The sequence below is a fragment of the Triticum aestivum genome, chromosome 2D (assembly GCF_018294505.1).
Source record: "Triticum aestivum cultivar Chinese Spring chromosome 2D, IWGSC CS RefSeq v2.1, whole genome shotgun sequence".
Taxonomy (NCBI): domain Eukaryota; kingdom Viridiplantae; phylum Streptophyta; class Magnoliopsida; order Poales; family Poaceae; genus Triticum; species Triticum aestivum.
In genome coordinates, this window is record NC_057799.1 from 79366588 (window position 1) to 79385982 (window position 19395).

The following is a 19395-nucleotide window of genomic DNA, read 5'->3' on the forward strand; positions in this document are numbered from 1 at the left end:
TCAGAACGGACAACGGAGAGAACTGGGAGACCCGGACGGATGCAAGTTTTGAAAAACATGCAGATGAAATGCACATGATGACATGGCAAAGTGCAACACACAAGCGGATGACATGGCAACGATGGTGAATAACTAGAAGACATCTGGCGCATCGGTCTCGGGGCGTTACAACTCTCCTCCACTAACAGAAGATCTTGTCCCGAGATCTTAGGAACAAGATGGAAGAAAAGAGGATGAGGTGAAATAAGAATGCACGAGAGAAGGTGGACAAGGTCGAGAGCACTCGAGTAGAACAGAGGAATAGTGATTATGACGAGAATCACAAGATAGACTCTGAAACCACTCCGGTTAGAAGAAGATAGAAAAAGAATAAGAACAAATTAGTTTGGGAAGCACTCCGGCTGAAAATGGAAGGAAGAGAACATGAACTTCACAAGATGGGATGACTCTTGACGAGAGCAAAACACCATGCCTCTGAAATAATTGAAAGAATGGAATGAAAAGAATGAAGGAGAAAAATGACATCTTCTACCACAATTGAGTTTGAAAAGCCTCCTTAGAAGGAAGGATTGAACGGAGTTGTTGAGAAAATCAATAACAAAAGAATTGATTTGCGTGGGCTTATGTAAACATCTCAAAACTTGAGGTGAATTTCTGCCACTACCAAATGATTGAATAGCTGAGAGGAATGAAGGAATGCAAAACTCCACTTCAAAAGAATACGGAGAATTATTTGCACCTCGAGAAGCAAGAAGAAGAATACTTGAACTCCAACAAGAATCTTGATGAACACTTGAAGAATGAGTTAAAACCACCGTGAAGAACTCCGGTAACAAAAGGATGATGACATAGAATTAAAGGATGAAAAGAACAAGATGAAGCCTTGCGATGGTTTTGATGGGGCTTCGCGGCGAGACAAACGAGAAAACTCGGAACTCCGGAAAAGAACTGAGAGATTATTCATCATGAACAATCTCCGAAGGAAGGAATTACTTGACCACGATGAAATAAGAATAAGAATTACGTTATGCTTATCCTCATCAATTTCAATTGATGACAAACGGATTTGGCATGCAACTTATTCCTCTTGAAAAGGATTAAGAAGAGATATAGCACAAACTTGGAAGGTCTTCAACAAATCACCGATAGGATTGGAAAGAACGAATGAATTGATATGATAACAAAGGAAAAGCAGTGGAGATGAGGGACAGGAAGTTTGTGAATACAAAGATTTGCTGACGAACAGGAGAGTTTCGTTCGATCCTGGAGGGATCTCATCAGATTCAGATGTTGCCGTTGGAAGATGTCTCAAAGGAACAAGACTAGGAGGAAGATTCTGGGCTTTGGAACAACTGGGAGATGATGAAGATGATTGCTCATCAGGAGAGAACGAACACAGTCCTTATCTGGCAACATTGGCAGATGCATTTGCTTGTGCGAAACAGGCGAAGAGGGAAGAAAAGGAAGGAAGAAGGTGGAATCTAAAGGAAAAAATGCTAGTAGGATCAGTGAAGTGGATGTGAGGGGAGGAGATCTCACAATCAGAAAAGTGAGTGATATATCCTCTTATAGCTCCGTTAAGGTTTCCTCTGCTAGATGTAGTCTGATACGGAACGGAAGATGGTATCAAATCGTTAGGGGGAGGAAGATTGATCTAGGAACTGAAATTGAATCCAATCGGTTGCATATGGGGCATGGCTGGAGAGCGAGAAATCAACCAGCAAGTTCGCTGGCTGATGCTCCTCTTTCAACACGATCGCCAGCACGCCAAGAGGGGGAAACAGGGGATGATTTGGAATTTAGGGTAGACTAATTTATTTCAATTAAGACTTTGAAGCGGACTGGGCTGGCTGGGGATAAGACATGCCAGAAAAGTGGAGAAACCTTTAGGCCCACAAAAGAGAAAGGTTATAACCGCCCGGGCCTGGTTCTGGGGGTTGATATCGATTGCTTCATACGCTCTAGGGTTTCTCACCTGTGGTGTTCGTCCCCTCTCACCACCGCAGAAACTGATTACGCCCCTACCTGGACGATGGCTGATCACTTTGCTCCGGGGAGGGATGGAGGAGGAAGAGGAGTGGATAAAGGAAGCAGTTGGCGTCCGATGAATAATTATGGAAGAGACCCTCAATTTGATCGGCAGGATCAAGGATATCAAGCTCGTCCTCGGCCCCCCTTCAGAAATTATCCAGGTAACCAATTCTAGAACCATCTTGGGAGGTATGGGTATAGTAGTTGGAATCATGAAGGGGGAGGCAAGGACACACTTCATTTCCAACATCGGCCGCGCCTTCAGATTAACTTGCCTCCAATTGTCAGTAAATATCAGCAGAAGAGCACTGCAGTCACAAACAGTGGAGGAGGAGGAGGTAGCGAAGTTTAGACTTCCAAAGCAAATTCTCCAGGTGCTACTTTGACTGGAAACCAAGGATCTGTTTGGGGTTCTGAGAGCAAGATGCTAGGGATGACAAGATCATATGCCATAAGTGTGGAGAGAAAGGGCATAATTCTAAGGGCTGTGAGGCAAAGGTTAAGTGCTCCATATGCACAAAAGATACACATGTCTCTGAGTTTTGCACTTGGCTTCATCAGAAAAAACCAGTGGCTTCCCTGGTTGGTTTTGGTGGGGAGGGACTTGGCATTTTTGTGGCTGAGCATGCAAAAGATGTAGGTGGAAACAACAACGGAGATGTTGTTGCTTTAGTCAGATTGAGGGAAGGTTGCAATCTGGAAATAGATGCAGTTATTTTGACAAAGATTCTGGCAAAAACTTACCCCTGGAGATGGGATTGGAAAAAAAGGGTCTCTGATGGGGTCTTTCTGGTAAATTTTTCATCTGCTGCAAGGATTAATGAGGCTGCCATATATGATTGGGTTCCTTTGAAAGGGGGAAACATCTTGGTCAATGTGAAAATCTGGAATGATGATGCAATGGCTGTTGGCAAGCTATCTGTGGTGTGGGTTAGAGCAAAAGGTGTCCCAAAGACAATGAAGAACTATCATGGATTATGTGAGATCGGGTCTATGATTGGATACACACAAGCTGTAGACATGGATTTAGTGAACAGAAGTGGTTTGGTCAGTTGAAGATTGTTGTGATGGATCATACAGGAATACCTAGATGGACTAAGTTGACAACTCCTAATCTCATGGTGTATAGAATTTTCTTTGAGGTGGAGGAAGTTTTGGATGAAGTTTGGGCCAAGAATGAGGATGAACTGTCTCAAGGATATGAAGAATGGATGGACTTTCAACATGGAGAGGAAGAGAGAAGAGATTCCAAAAAAGCTAAGACAGGGGAAGATGGTACTAACACAATTTGTGCAAGCATCAGAACCATAATTGCTTTGAAGGATAGGGATGTTGCACTTAAAGAACAAGAAGTTGTTGATAAAGTACTATATACTAGAAATCAAGACACTGACAAGATGAAAGAGAGGGATGAAGGAACAAGATCCACTTCAGTCAATGGGGAGGGAGAGAAAAAGAATGAAAATGAGACACATAACATAACTACGGATAGAAATCCAGAGGGAGGGGGTGAAGCATCTCAGTCAGTCGGCTTGGGGACTAAACTGGGAATTGAGTATCAGGAAGATGTGGTGATGGAAAACAAAGATGGTTATGAACCAAATCAAGGTTGTCCAAGATACAGTGGGAGAATTGCTTCAAAGAACAGAGATGGCACCCCTATTTTAGACAGAGCTATGACTTTGGCCAGGGCAAAAAATTTGGCTCTTTCTGAAGGTATGCTAGAAAATGCTTACGATACTTATCTTGAAAACATTGAGTTAACTGATGTAGATAACTTGATTGGAGTAGATTTAGGGGTTAGCTTGGACATGGTTGAACACAATTTAAATCTTATTCAAAAATTAGAACATGCCAGGAGAGAGATGTATATAGCAAGTTCCAGGGAAGAGGTGGTTACACAGGAGGAGGAAAATGTTTTGGAGCCTGAAGATGTTAACAGCATACTTCAGGATTTTTTGATGATAAGTAAAAATGAAGATGATTAAAATGTAGATATGAGAATGGAAAGTGTACTTTGGGGGGGGGGTTACGGAGGGTCTTAGAGCAAACAGTGCTCCTTTTGATGCTGTTGCAGTCAAGACACCTGTGAAAACTGTGTTGAGAAGGAGGCAAAAAAGGAAAACACCCTAATATTTTCCTTAGAACTTCCTACATCGGTTTTCTATTTAATTAATTAGAACAAAAATGATGAGAGGTCTGATATGGAATTGTAGGGGGATTGGAGACAAAAACAAGAAAGATTTTATCAAAGAACAAATTACCAAAAATAATCTCGACTTTGTTGGAATTCAGGAAACAATGAAGATGGATTTTTCCTCATTGGAATTATTGAATTTAAGTGGTCAAGAAAACTTTGATTGGGATTTTTTACCCTTTAGGGGCAGATCTGGAGGGATTTTGGTTGGGATTAATAAAACCACTCTAGTAAAAGAAGAAGTGGAACATGGGAGTATTTTATCAGGGTGAAAGTGACCAATATTAGGGATGGTTTTGGTTGAAATTTGGTTGAAGTGTATGGAGATGCTGAACCTCATGGCAAGCCAAAATTCCTAGTAGAGTTGGTTCATGTTTTCAAGAAATCTAAAATCCCTTGCTAATCGCTGGTGATTTTAATTTGACCAGAAAAGAGAGTGAGAAAAATAAACATGGGGGATACAATAAGTGGAGTTTGTTGTTTAACTCTATCATCACCTTTGGTGAAATGATGGAGTTACCTTTGGTGGGTAGGAAATATACTTGGTCAAATAATCATGAAGATCCTACATATGCACTATTGGATAGAGTATTGATCTCACCTGCCTGGGAAGACAAATTCCCTTTAGTTCATATTGAAACCCTAGCTAGAGGGCTATTTGATCATACAACACTACTTATCAAAACTGGGGAATTGCCTTTGAAACCTTATATTTTCAAGTTTGAAAATTGTTGGTTTCAGAGAGCAAGTCTGGATGAGGTTGTTAGGAGAGTCTAGGGGAAAGATTACCGGGTAGAACTATCCCGGATAAGGTGCATAACAAGATGAAAGAAATGAGGAAAGTGCTGAAAGGATGGAATATGAATTTGAAAGCAAAGTTGAGAAAGCAAAAAAAGTTTCTGGTTGAAGAAAATGATAGATTAGATAAACATGCAGAAAGTGGAAATTTGAGACAAATTGATAGGGATTACAAAAATAACTTATCAAGATGATTTGAAAAAAATCCTGAAAGAGGAAGAAATCAAATGGTTACAGAGATCTCATGGCACTGAGTTGCTGGAAGGAGACTCAAATGCTAGATATTACCATGTCAAAGCGAATGGGAGACTTAGGAAAAACTGAATTATTAAACTAAACCAAGAGGAAGGGGTGATTGAAGGCCAGGATAACTTGAAAGAATATATTAGAAATTTTTATAAGAATCTCTTTAGTGAACCTGAGATTATAACTATGGGGATAGACTCTAGTGTGGTGGAAACACTCACTGAGGAAGAACGAGAGTTTCTCACAAAATTTCTTACCATGGAGGAATTAAAAATGGTTGTGTTTGAAATGGAAAAAATAAGGCTGCTGGTCCAGATGGTTTCAATATTGAGTTCTACCAGCATTATTGGGACTTGGTTAAGAATGATCTATTCTGCCTACTTGAGGAATTTTATGACCATAACTTAGACCTAGACAGGTTAAATTATGGAGTAATTTCCCTCGTACCTCAAGGGGGTGATGCAGATAGGATTCAGCAATATAGACCAATCTGTTTGCTGAATGTGATTTTTAAAATCGTCACCAAAATACTGGTCAACAGACTCATAGTTGTGATTTCTGGAGTGGTTCGTGCTTCTCACACTGCTTTTATTAAAGGCCGATACATTTTAGAAGGGGTACTAATATTACATGAGACCTTGAATACTATGCATAGGAAAAAGAAATCGGGGGTACTCTTTAAGTTTGATTTTGAAAAAGCATTTGACAAAGTCAAATGGCCTTTTCTTCTTCAAACCCTAGAGATGAAAAATATCCCTGATAAAATGATTAATTGGGTGATGAAGACAGTTACTGGGGGGAAAGTTGTTGTTAAGGTGAATGGAGAAATTGGAGCCTTTTTCAAAACTCATCAAGGGTTGAGGCAAGGGGACTCGATGTCTCCCCTATTGTTTGACATACCAGTAGACATCTTAGCAATATTATTTGACAGAGTGGCTGATAAGAAACTGGTTAGTGGACTTGCTAAAAATCATAAAGAAAATGATGTGTCTATTTGCAATATGCGGATGACACCATCATCCTATTCCAAGATGATTTAGATCAGGCAAAAAATGTGAAAAGAATATTGAACCTATTTGAGGTTATGTCAGGCTTGAAAATTAATTTCCACAAAAGTGAAGTGATCTGCATTGGGATGGAAAATGATAGGGAAAAAATGGTTGAGGAGATCTTAACTTGCAAAAAAGGGGCTCTCCCCTTTAAATATTTGGGAATACCTTTTGATGAGAAAAGGTTGAAGGGGAGTGACTGGAATACATCAGTCACAAAGTTGGATAAAAGAATGGGGAGTTGGTTAGGTAGGCTACTAAACATTGCAGGAAGAACAACTTTGATTAACTCTTCCCTGACTAGTTTGATCCTTTTCATGCTCTCCTTTTATGAGATTCCAAAAGGAGTAAAAAGAAAATGGATTGACCTAGGGCCAATTTCTTGTGGAGTGGGGAGGAAAACAAACATAAATATCACTTGGTGGCCTGGGAAAAAGTTTGCAGACCTAAAACCCTGGCAGGTCTAGGGATTTTAGATTTGGAAATCATGAACATTGCGTAGTCATCCAAATGGTTGTGGAAACTGTTTAATGAGAAAGGTCTATGGCAGAGGATTTTATGGAACAAATACATTGGGAAAAACACATTTGGACAGGTTCAAAAAAAGCAAGGTGACTCACATTTCTGGCAGGGTCTGATGAAATGCAAAGACTTGTTTTCGACACGTTGCAAATTTAAAGTGGGAAATGGGATGAAAACTAGATTTTGGGAAGATAACTGGATTGGAACTAGTTTTTTATCAACTACTTTCTCTGATCTTTACAATGTCTCGTTGGATCAACACATCACTATCTATGATGCCATATCATCTGACCTTGTGAACTTAAATTCCGAAGAGCACTAGTAGGAGATAGGGCAATTAAGTGGCAAGAATTATTGAAACTTTGTGAAGGGGTAAATTTAACTAAAAATGAAGATAAACTTTCCTGGATACCAGAAGGATCAGGAGAATTTAGTGTCAAGTCCTTCTACTCTGTTTTACAGATTGGAGGGAAATATCCGAACATATTTCTTTGGAAAGTCAAGATACCTCCTAGAATCAAAACTTTCATTTGGTTGGTTACTAAAAAAGCATCCTAACTAGAGATGTTTTGCTCCATGGGGGGGGGGGACTGTGAGAAATGGTGTCTGTTTTGTGGGAATAATGAATCCATTGATCATCTTTTTTTCGATGCCCTTTGGCCAGATACATGTGGAGTGTTGTAAGTCACATTATTGGGGTTAACTGTGACTTTTATGACATGGACACATATATAAACACCTGGTTGAGGAAATTTAGCAGTAAGAAGAAGAAAATGATCTTTTTAGGGGTTGCAGCTTTAATTTGGAGTAGTTGGAAAACTAGGAACTTAGCATGTTTTCAACACATCTGGCCCGCTGATCCCAGTGTGGTTATGTTTAAAATGGCGCATTGGATTGATGATTGGACTATTTTGCAGGTGAGGGAGGACGAAAAGGTGGAGCTGCAACAGGGTGCAAAGCTGCTGGAATGAGTCGTCGATGAGATTTTCCAAGCACGAAGAGGGTGGGCGACCTGGATACCGAGGATGGGGAGATGAAGAATACAGACAGAAAAGATGAGACGGTGAGAAAGGAAAAAATAAGACTTTTGATGTTTAAGTCCTGATTGAGTAGGAGGAAAAAATAGTGCGATGAGTGGGGGTTTGTGCAGAATGAGTTGTTCGTTGTTTTAATGGTAAACTAGCTGGTCTGCTTCCGGCTTCCTAGAGGTGGTGTTTGTGTTATGGCTGTAATAACAAAGATCTATGGTTTCGTAAATGAAATCGAGGGTTAATCCCTTTCATTAAAAAAATGCTATGTATGAATGATTTATGCTATTTTAAATCGCGTGATCATAAAGGAAGCAAAGGGGAGAAAGGTAATAGTAACAGCCACTGGTGTGCCCGCTGGGTCACTGACCCGACCCAAAAAGTCAAGGCCAATGGTCCAAGTGGGTTGGCCTTGAATGATATATGGGTCAACAGAGCCGGCACCGTGTGACCCGATGGGTCAGATGGGCCGACCCAGTCTGATACAGGGAGTATATACTCTACAGAGTAAACTATTAAATTATGTAGTATTTGATACGATCTCCTATATATTTGGTAAACAATCAGCTAGAGCAAATCTCCAGCCGTTTTGGCATACGGCATTTTTTTAGGTTAGAATTTTTTCCTTACCATGCGCACATGTACGTGATCCCTCTATATCTCAAATGAGCAGATCGGCCCAAGGTGTGACATTTTCCCTTAGACTTTTTTCCTTGATGTTAACAGAGTGGATGGAACAGACATAATTAGCGAGCAAACAGAATTAGATATGTGGAAAGATTAGATCTTGTCATTTCACTGCTTGTGCAAACAGAGCAAGTGAATTTGCTAGATATTGGGTCGGCCTCATGTACCCAGCGGGACAGCGAGGCCACAATTTTTTGATGAAATGGGTCGACCCATGGCCTCACATATTGACCTTGGGGCAGCGAGGCCAGGTCCGGGTCAGCCCATTCCCATCTTGAGATAGCCCCAATAATGCAGGAGGAACCACCAGCGACTCGCCACCCCGTGAGGACGGGAGTGTTCGCAGCAACAGCAGCAACGACGGTTCCTGCGCGCCACGCCATGGGAGTGCAAAGCCAACGTTGTTCTCGCATCTCGCTTATCCGCTGCCTGCGAATCCGCAGGAGTGAATTGCAAAAAACATCGACATTGAAGGATAGGGTTGCAGAAATCACAAGTCTATAGTTTTGTGCCCAAAAACACTAATTCCCAGGCTAATTTTTTGAAGAAAGCACAAGTCGCTCGGTTCGGTCGTTTTAAGTGGGATTATGACAGGTGGGACCCGCTTTTGTCGACGTGGCATATCTGTTCATCCGTTTGGCTCGGTAGACGCCGTGCGCGGGCCGACTCAAGCCGGAACCCTTTTGACCGGCCCATCCCTTGAATCGTTACAGGCCCACCCACCCCAACCCTCATTCGCTCGCGCTCTCTGCTCCCACTCGTTCGCCGTCCTCGACCCGTCAACATCTCCGACCGCCGCCGCCACCGCGTCGCCATGGTTTCCTGGAGTGAGGATGATGACAGCAGTGAGAATTATTACCAGTACGCCACCTCAGGTTCAGACGACGGCATCGTGAAGGTGAGTTGGTAGAACTAGGGTTAGGGTTTGGATTTGGGGATTTTCCTCCTGAGCTAGATCTGAAGTTTCCTTCCCAAATCTCTTGCTTTCCTTTGCACGTGCAGATCCCTGCTACCACGGATGACTCCGAATTCGAGGGCAATGATTTTGTTTTGTGCCATGAACACGGGAAGCGAGCAGAAAGACTTGTTGCTTTCGAGGGCATCCATACTGGCAGGAGGTCCTTGCCTGTGCTGTGAAGGTATGTCAAATTTCTGCTAATTAGCTGTTGTGGACTAATCATTTGGTCATTGTTTAGTACTGATTTTGGTAGTTAGCAGATCTGGCTTGTTAGTTAGGCTGTTTAAATATGTGCCCAATGCTTATTGGCTCAGTGAAGTCATTGTTTATATGTGAGCATATGTGCATAGTGTTGTGGCATGTTCATTTGTTTATATGTGAGCATATGACAGTGTGGATAAGTGAGGTCATTTGTTTATATGTCAGCATGTGATAGTGTGGACAAGTGAGGTTTGTTTATATGTCAGCATGTGCATGAGGTTGGAAGAACTCATTAAAAATTGTTAATAAGTGCTGCTGGCCTAGTTGCTTTTAGTTACTAAGCACTCATTATTTAGATTTCCTAACTGTTGGTACTGGTTGGAGTGCCTACTTGTTATTAGTAAAGAACTCATCGTGGCATGTAGCTCATATCTTGCTGTTTAACACTGTAATTTAACAGGATGGTAAAAACTGTGGACTAGTTGAATGGATTGATCCATCTTGGCCAGCTACAATGGAGAATGCACTGTCCAAGTTGTGGGATATGTATGAACAGTCCAAGAGAAACAGGACTGAGGACAATCTGATGAACTCATTTGCTGTTCACAAACTGACACAAGAGAAGATCAAGCTGCAGGCCAGCTATGACAAGTTGGTTGGAGATGTCCAAGCCCTTTTGGATGAGAATGAGAGGAGGGCCCAGATGGAAAGGAAGCCTGATGAGAGCAAGCTCCAGGAGAAGTATGACATGGTTAAGAACATGACAGTATCTCAAGCCAGTGTCATTTGGAACATGAAGTTGAAGCTTGCTGAAGAGAAGAGTAAGTTGCAGGGCCACATTGATGAGCTTGAGAAGGTTGTGGAGCAGACCAAGGCCAAGCTGAATGGGATCAAGGCAATGTTAGATGAATGAGCCACACTGGGCAGTAATGGTCATGGAGTTCATGGTCATGTATGGATCTCCTTATTAGTTATGTAATGGTCCTGTATGGATCTCCCAATTATGCTACTTATTAGTTATGTATTGCTTATGTATGGATCTCCCAATATGCTGAATGTGATGAATTTGGATGTGGATTTGTATATCTGAAATAGCCCTATACTATACTCATTATTGTGGTATTTTCGACGTCGGGGCACCCTAGACTCATTTAGTGGTTTTTTCGATGTCGAGGGACCCTATAGTCATTTAGTTGGTTTTCTCGACGTCGAGTGAGCCTAGACTCATTTAGGTGGTTTTTTCGACGTCGAGGGACCCTAGACTCATTTAGGTGGTTTTTCGACGTCGAGGGACCCTAGACTCATTTATGTGGTTTTTTCAACGTCGAGGCACCCTATACTCATTTGGTGGTATTTTCGACGTCGAGGCACCCTAGACTCATTTAGGTGGTTTTTCGACGTCGAGGGACCCTAGACCCATTTAGGTGGTTTTTTCGACGTCGACGCACCCTAGACTCATTTAGGTGGTATTTTCGATGTCGACGCACCCTAGACTCATTTAGGTGGTTTTTTCGATGTCGAGGCACCCTAGACTCATTTAGGAGGTTTTTTGACGTTGAGGCACCCTAGACTCATTTAAGTTCAACAACCATCAAAAGGCAACAAAAGGCATCAACTATTACTCATTTAGGTGCAACTACCATCAACATCCAGCATGAAGTTCAACAACCATCAAAAGGCAACAAGTTCAACATCTGGTTCAAAGCAGCCAACAAAGGCATCTAGTTCAACATCCGGTTCAAAGCAGCCAACAAAGGCATCTAGTTCAACATCTGGTTCAAACCTGCCAACAAAGGCATCTAGTTCAACAGCCAACAAAGGCATCTAGTTCAACAGCCAACAAAGGCATCTACTTCAACAGCCAACAAAGGCATCAAATTCAACAACCAACATGGGCATCAAATTCAAGCAGCCAACAAAGGCAACATCTCACTACTATTGAAAACCCTAGTAGTAGCGCGGGTTTTGAGACTATCAGCAGCGCGGGCAGCCGCGCTACTACTACAGCGCTACAGCTAACTGTTAGTAGTAGCGCGGTCTGTACCCGCGCTACTACTATTAACTATATCAGCAGCGCTTTTCCGGAACGCGCTACTATTAATTAGCTGTAGCGATTTCCTAGGCCCGCGCTACTGCTATATCTTTCATCATTTCCCCCTGGCTTCCTACCCCGTTTCAGCTTCAATAAATTGCAATTTCCAGATACTAGGTACTACTAGATATCAATTTCATAAAACATTATAGGTACTAGGTAGTACTCCCTCGGTTCCAAATTACTCGTCGTGGTTTTAGTTCAAATTTGAACTAAAACCACGATGAGTAATTTGGAACGGAGGGAGTACTAGATAACAATTTCATATATACTCAACATGCATCCTCAAGCAGTACTAGGTGATATCGACGACGATCATCATATGTAGTTCTAGATGATATCGACGACGATCATCATATGTAGTTCTACATGATATCGATGATGATCATCATATGTAGTTCTAGATGATATAGCCACACACACATATGTAGTTCTAGATGATATCAACGACGATCATCATCCTCAAGCCTGGGCGGTGGGTGTTCCTGATAGTAATTAGGATGGCCTGTCCAACACGAAGATTCTTGCCAATGAGGAATCTCTTCCACCCAACCGAGTTTAAGTGTGTGCGACCGTCTGTGTCCATGCGGTAATTATAGGTGGTGACGGAGCCCCTTGCGGTAAGGCGTAGTCAAGCTGAGCCTTATTCATCAGGCTCGATACCACAACTCACAGATAGGTTCTTTGGCAATTTCTGAATAAGAAAAACATATCAATTAATAAATAGCCTCGCACATACTCTTGCAATATATTTCTATTAAGTATAGATTTCTACACTATCAAAAGACACAGTACTACACATTTGTACTAGTTAAGCATTCATTCTACTAATAAGTATATATGGATTATCTACACTATTAATAGTTCCTTGGATTCTACACTAATAAGCATGTGATCAGACTCTACACTAAAGCATATCATCGACTAGATTCCACACAGCATATCATTGGACTCTACACTAAGCATATCATCGGATTCACTAAGCATATCATCGGATAATTTGCATTTGTAAGTATAACAATAAAGCATATATATATCATCAAATTACTACAGTCAGTATAACATACCATTTCATGCCGATCGAGCATGGTACTTGTCAGGCCGGTCACGAATGGCACCCCGACAAAGTCATCACGTGGCGGAATTATGTCCCAATAGGTTGCACACCTCCTCCTCGCTCAGCCTCATTCTTTGAGCTATGATGGCTTCATGAAGTGGGTTCTCATCATCTTCATCGAGTGGGTCCTCATTATCTTCATCATCTTCGTCATCTTCATCATCTTCCACCAGGTTGATATAAATGACAGCCAGCTTGGTTCTTTCTGCTTTGAAGGAGAAGCTAATCAACTCACTACCAGTAAGACGCATGCGGGCGAGGAAACGAGCCCATCCATCTCCTCCAATCTGCGACATATTGCGTCCTTTCTCGACCTCCATACTGTACGCCCCCCAGGAGCCTCAAATGTCATAGTGTCTCCTGTCAGCTTGTTGAATTTCAACCTCACATTGCATGGGACGATCTGTGTAAAAAAAGCAAAATGACACAATGCAGTAATGCCAACACTAAAAATAAAATAGTTGTTACGTTTCATCTAATTTCTTACCGCCGCATGACAAAAACTCGGCTGGAAGTAGATGCCGAATAGCTTGCTAGTTGCAAGGCTGCTGGTGCACCTTGACTTGCACAATCGACATGGTGATGGCGCCATTTTCCTAAAGCAATATGAGCAAAGGATTAACGATCCACTTCACAGGAAAGAAAAATAGTAGCATGTGATATTTTTGGTTCTTCTTCAGTTATATTTTCATAGTGGAACCCGATCCCAAAAATTAAACAACAAGCTCTCAATTAACTTACTAACACCTTCTATAATGGAACGAACATCAAGCAGGCAAATGCCAAATCAGCCAACAAGACTCACAGCCAACAAGTTCTCAATTAGCTTACTAACACCTTCTAGAATATCTCTAGATGAAGAGATTCTTCCGCGAGAAGCAATTTGATGGACAATTATAATCCTAAGATCTAGTAACATACAAGATGACAAGGTATCACCAACGAAAGCATTTCAGTGGCACCTATTGCCGAAAAAACTATTTGGCCCCTACCAAAGGTATAATCCTAAGATCTGTAATAAGTTATATACCAAATCAAGGTACCACCTGCCAAGACACATTTCATCTAATTTGGCCCCTGTTGCCTAAGATAATTGATTAAAAAAACAAGTGGCAAATTTAATTGGGATTAACTTAGCACTTGCAAACTAAATACTTGTATCAAAACCAATATCTAGCAGATCACGGTACCACCTACCAAAGCATTTCAACTAAATTGGCACCTACATTTTGCAAAAAATAACTTATTACAGAAAAACAAAAGCATCTAGTTATCCATATGAAATCCGTAAGCCCTCGTTGCATCTAGGTAGGGCAGCCCTCGGGGGTGCTGTCAAGGAGGGGGATGGCATGGCGACCTCGGTCGGGGGTGCTGACGAGGGGAAGGCCGGTGACTTTCCTACGAGAAGGGGCGACGACAGCGGCCGGCGAGGGGATCAAGGGAAGTCGGCCAAAGGCGCTCGGCCGGAGCTCGCGCGCGACAGAGTAGGCGGCGAGAGGGTGGAGGAGCAGCGGAGGGGCGGCGAGAGGGGGGAGGAGCATTACCTGCGGCGGCGGTGGCGGAGGACAAACCCTAACCGCAGCTGCCGGCGTCGGGCGGAGGGGGACAATTGAGAGATGAGCATGCGGGGGGCCGGGCCACGTGTTTTGTTTTGCTTTAGCAGTAGCGCGGGTACAGGGAGCGCGCTACTGCTAAGCCCAATATCAGTAGCGCTTTGTCCTGAAAAAACGCTACTGGGAAGTCTAAGCATGTAAAAACATCAAAAATATACATTGGTCATCATTGATCTTTTTGTGTAGAATCTAAATATTCAACATGAATCCTCATCGTACCTGTATAGGCACAGGTGAAGATTCATATTGCAGCCACAAATCCTACACATATAGTTCAATGAAGACCAAGTGCTTGAGATAGTTTGAGAAGTAACATATGTAAGGTGGTAAACACCTTGTTCGCTTAGCAGTATGGGACTAAACTTAATTAGTTGCAAGGGGTGTGATACTTAGCAGCAGCGAGTTTTGAAGAAAAACGCTGCTACTAAGTACTTTAGCAGTAGCGCGTCCAGGAGAAGGGCACTACTACTATATCTAGCCTGGAGGCAATGCCGTGGCAATTATAGTAGTAGCGCTTGTTTCACCTAGAGCGCTACTGCTACTGGGCTATTAGTAGCGCGGTTTCCTGAAGCTCGCTACTGCTAATTAGCAGTAGCGTTTGTTTTTAAACCACGCTGCTGCTAAGATTTTGTGTATAAGGTTTTCCCTAGTTGTGTCTAGTTACCAGAAGCATATAGGTACTCTTTCATCTTGTAGGAAACTGTCCTCTTCCTTCCAGTCTGTCTTGGAGCATGAAATGTTCCCCTATGGCCTGCAGCAGATGTAGAAGATGTACCCGCTGGGGTAGTTTTCTTCCTGGGAGACCTCCTTGGAGGAGCAGTAGGTTTTGGGGTAGCATTCTTCCTGGGAGACCTCCTGGGAGGAGCAGTAGGTGCAGTAGCTGCAGGTGCAGCTCTCCTCCTTGGAGGAGCAGTAGGTGTAGTAGCAGCAGGTGCAACTTTCTTCCTGGGAGGAGCAGTCCCAACATCTGCTATACATGGAGATGGCCTCTTCCTTGTTGGTGCAACAGCTGTAGGTGAAGCAGAAGCATGTGACCTGTTTGTATGCATTTAAAAAACAGAAACAATTATGAACTATCTGATGCTACACATTGAGACATAACTACAAAAACAGAAACAAAGATGCTTAGCTAACCTGATGCTGGTTTTGTCTCATAGCAAGAGCTGGTTTCAAGGGCTTGGAGCACACAGTGTATCTGTGCCCTACAAGTTTGCAGTTGCTACAAGTAATGGATGCCATCCTAGATGTATCTCTTGGTGCTGGCTTCTCAAATGGGTTTTTCCTCCTCTTTGTTTGTTGCTTCCCAACTTTGTCTCTGAAAACTGGAGGCTCTATGTCCTGAGTTCTTGTCCTTGGCCACAGATTTAGATCAGGGACAGGAAATATGATATGGCCATATGCTTTTTTGCACATTGCCTTCTTGAAGAAAGCATCAACAAAGTCTTCAGGTTGCAACTTAGCTTTCACAATTGCAGATACTGCATGATTGCAAGGCATAGCAGTCATATCCCATTTCCTACATCCACATGTTCTGTGCAGCAAGTTCACTGAGTAGGTGTTATCTCCACTACTAACTTGGTAAATGTTAGGACCAGTCATCAAAGATTGGCACCACCTTAAGTTGTACTTTGCCTCCTCTAACATCTCTGCATATGTTGGGCAAATCTCCCGATTTGCTGTCTCTGTCTTAGTTCTATTGGTGTTAAATTTGACCATCAATTTAGTCCTAATTCCTTCCAGCATGGTCTTTATTGGCTTCCCTCTAACATCTAGGATCATTTTATTAAACAACTCACTGATGTTGTTCACAACTAGGTCAGTCTTGCAGGTAAAATCCATTGCAGGTCTAGCCCATGTATGAACTGGTACTTTATCAAGCCATGCCCAAGCTGCCTTACACTCTCTTTTCAAATCATTCATTGCAGCTAGGTGTTCATTCTTAGTATAAGAGTAGCTAGCTGCATCCATGTGTTTCTTTAATTCATCACCTCTAAAACCAGCAGTTTGGAAATTCTGATATATGTGTCTAAGGCAGAATCTTTGTGGACAACTGGGAAAAACATGGTTTACTGCATTTAAAAGGCCCTGTTGACACAATATGAACTAGAGCTAAATATTGGGCCATTTGAATTGTCCACAAAGCGATGTGCATATGAAAAATTAATAGTACAATAAAAATATGAGAAGAGAAGCTTACCTTCTGCCTATCAGAAATGATAGTATAATACCCAAACTTTCCACTTTCTCCACCAAGTGCATCTTTCAGTTGTGTTAAGAACCAGGTCCAGCTGTCTGTGTCCTCTTTGTCAACAACTCCAAATGCTATAGGGTATATGTTGTTGTTTCCATCCCTTCCTGTTGCAGCAAGGATCTGCTGACCTGTTGACAGCTTGATAAAACAACCATCTACCCCTACAAAGTGACAAATGCGAGAAGACAGTGTATTTAATGTGGCCAAATAACAAGAACACTACACAAGTTACAACACAATGTACCTATGAATGGCCTACATCCATTTAAAAACCCTTCTTTGCAAGCATTAAGACAGTAGAACTGGCCATGGAACCTTGGGTTCTTGCTTGGGTGCTCTGGCAGATGCTTAGTGGTCACAACAATTCTACTTCCTGGGTTTGTGTCCAAAACAGCCTGCAAATAATCTCTAATCCTAGTGTATTGACCTCTCTGGTCTCCTTGGACAACCTTCAATGCTTGTTTCCTAGCCCTATAGGCCATATGGGTTGATATCTCTACTCCATATTTCTTCTTCAAATTCTGCATTATTGTGGTGATTGGTGTGCCAATATCAATTCTCAGCATATTCTCACACTGGTGTGCCACCCATTTTCCTGTGACCTAGGTATTCTCTACTACTGCTGGGCATGTGTGCAGAAAATTAGCCTTTCTTATGCAAAAAGTACTTTCATTTGCAACAACAGAAGCTGCATTGTAGAAAGGACATTTTACATTAGTGCACACAACTATGATGCTGTCATTGCAGTTTCTGTGGAAGTCATAATTCCTATTCTGACTTATGTGAAATGTCTGAAGTGCTCTCCTAAATTGGTACACATTAAGGAAACAAAGCTTTCTACAAAACTGCTCCTCTGGGTTCTCTCTTTCATCATTGTACCATTTCCTTGGTTGTGCTTTATATGCTCTGCTCTTCCTTCCATTGGGCAGAATATAAGGTGCATTCTCAGCTCCATCATCATATTCCTGCTTCAAATCACCTACATCTATCTCCTCATCTGATGATGGTATCCACACATCCTCAAATCTTTGCTCCAAGCTTGAATGTGACCTCTTGGTTGGCCCTTTTCTTTTTTCCTTCTTCTTTGGTGGCTCCTGTTGTTGCTCCACCTGCTCCTCCTCCTCATGCTCCATCTGCTCATCCTCCTCCACTTGCTCCACTTGCTCCTCTTCCTCATCTTCCCCATACACTTCATCCACATCAGTGTCTCCTTCAAAATGAAGGAGTGGGTCCCCTCTCTGCCTCCTCAAATCATTAAGCCTGTTAACAAAGTCCTCATCTGCATCCAGATCAGAGTCATCTTCAGTTAGAAGAATTGGTAGTTTTTGCTTAACCATTTGAACATGCTCAGATGCCTCCTTATGTTTCCTAAAGTTCTCAATCTTGGTTCTCCTCTTTAGCTCCATTAGTGTCTCCTGCTCATCTTGCTCCATAGCAATATCTAAGTTTGTGCTCTGCTATGTGGAAAAGAACTGAAGTGGCTCTGACTGCCTCTGTTTATTTGATTTCTCAGGTGATTTGAATAGAACTCCAGAAGGATTGACTTCATAGACATGTTTTTCTCCTAATTGACTCAAAGGAACCTGCTCCTCATACAAATATCCTGAATTCAAATCTGCAGGTCTTGGATGAGTGGCCCTAATCACTGTCAAATTCACTACATTCCGATCCTTATTAGCAATATGGTCAAGCATTTCATCCACCTTGTCATCATCAGAAATTTCTACCAATCCTTCAATACCCACACCAGGCTCCCTCACAAAGTAAATGTAATCATTCAGCCCATAGCCCTCTGTCTCTATTAATGCTACCAAATTGTGATATGTGATGTCTGAGATGCAGAGGGATCTCTTCAAGTTGTCTCTTTCATGGAAGTGCATTCTAACTTCCCAAACAACATCGTCCAAACTAGACAACACGATAAAACAACAATTCTAATTAACATTGCATAATTACTATAAAAAAAGTTCACAGTAATATGCTCTAATTAACACTGCATATTAACAAAAAATACTATACTTTGCTCTTATTGGCACTGCTCTAATTAACAATGCATAACTACAAAAGAAGCTACTCTAATTTGCTCTTATTGGCACTGCTCTAATTAACATTGCATAACTATAAAAGAAGCTACTCTAATTTTCCCTTTATTGGCACTGCTCTAATTAACAATCCATAACTACAGATGTAGATACTCAAATGTACTCTAATTAACATTGCATATTAACAAAATAAGCTACTCTAATGTGCTCTCTATTGGCACTGCTCTAATTAACAGTTCACATTGCTACATATCAACTAAATAAAATTAATATGACACATATATAAGTCTATGACAGTGGGCTATCCCCTGCCCCCTCCCCCAAAATCAAATTGAGTGTTTCAGTACCCAAGCTAGGGTTTAACACTGCAAATCAAAATAACCACACATACATACAGCCCAACATCCCGCCGCCGAATCCTAACCCTAACCCTAACTCTAACCCTAACCCTAGAATCTGTACAAATGAGGTTAACTTACTAGACGCCGCCGAATGAAGAGCCCCACCGGTGGCTTTCCGTCGGATCCGCCTTCACTGCCCTGGCCCAAGATCTAGCCGCCGCG

At 42.0% G+C, this 19395-nt stretch overlaps 1 protein-coding gene and 1 long non-coding RNA gene across 2 annotated transcripts; one reads left to right on the forward strand and one right to left on the reverse strand.

Annotated features, from left to right (window-relative positions):
- The first annotated feature begins 1967 nt into the window (after positions 1–1967).
- On the forward strand, positions 1968–8069 carry LOC123048829 (uncharacterized). The gene is made up of 2 exons (XM_044471857.1): positions 1968–3747; positions 7761–8069. Exons 1-2 carry the CDS (start codon positions 3099–3101, stop codon positions 7823–7825), a joined length of 714 nt encoding a protein of 237 aa, XP_044327792.1. The 5' UTR covers positions 1968–3098; the 3' UTR covers positions 7826–8069.
- An 8510-nt stretch (positions 8070–16579) lies between these two features.
- On the reverse strand, positions 16580–17093 carry LOC123048830 (uncharacterized). The gene is made up of 3 exons (XR_006423384.1): positions 17035–17093; positions 16737–16951; positions 16580–16624 (listed from the first exon to the last, which is right to left on the reverse strand). It is a non-coding gene; the product is annotated as an uncharacterized lncRNA (long non-coding RNA).
- Between the last annotated feature and the right edge of the window lie 2302 nt (positions 17094–19395).

Excerpts from the sequence above, each read along its gene's own strand:
- LOC123048829 (XM_044471857.1), top strand. The coding sequence starts at position 3,099 with ATGGATCATACAGGAATACCTAGATGGACTAAGTTGACAACTCCTAAT. Across the intron at positions 3,748-7,760 it reads AAATTTGGCTCTTTCTGAAG|GTGAGGGAGGACGAAAAGGT; the intron begins GTATGCTAGAAA and ends ACTATTTTGCAG.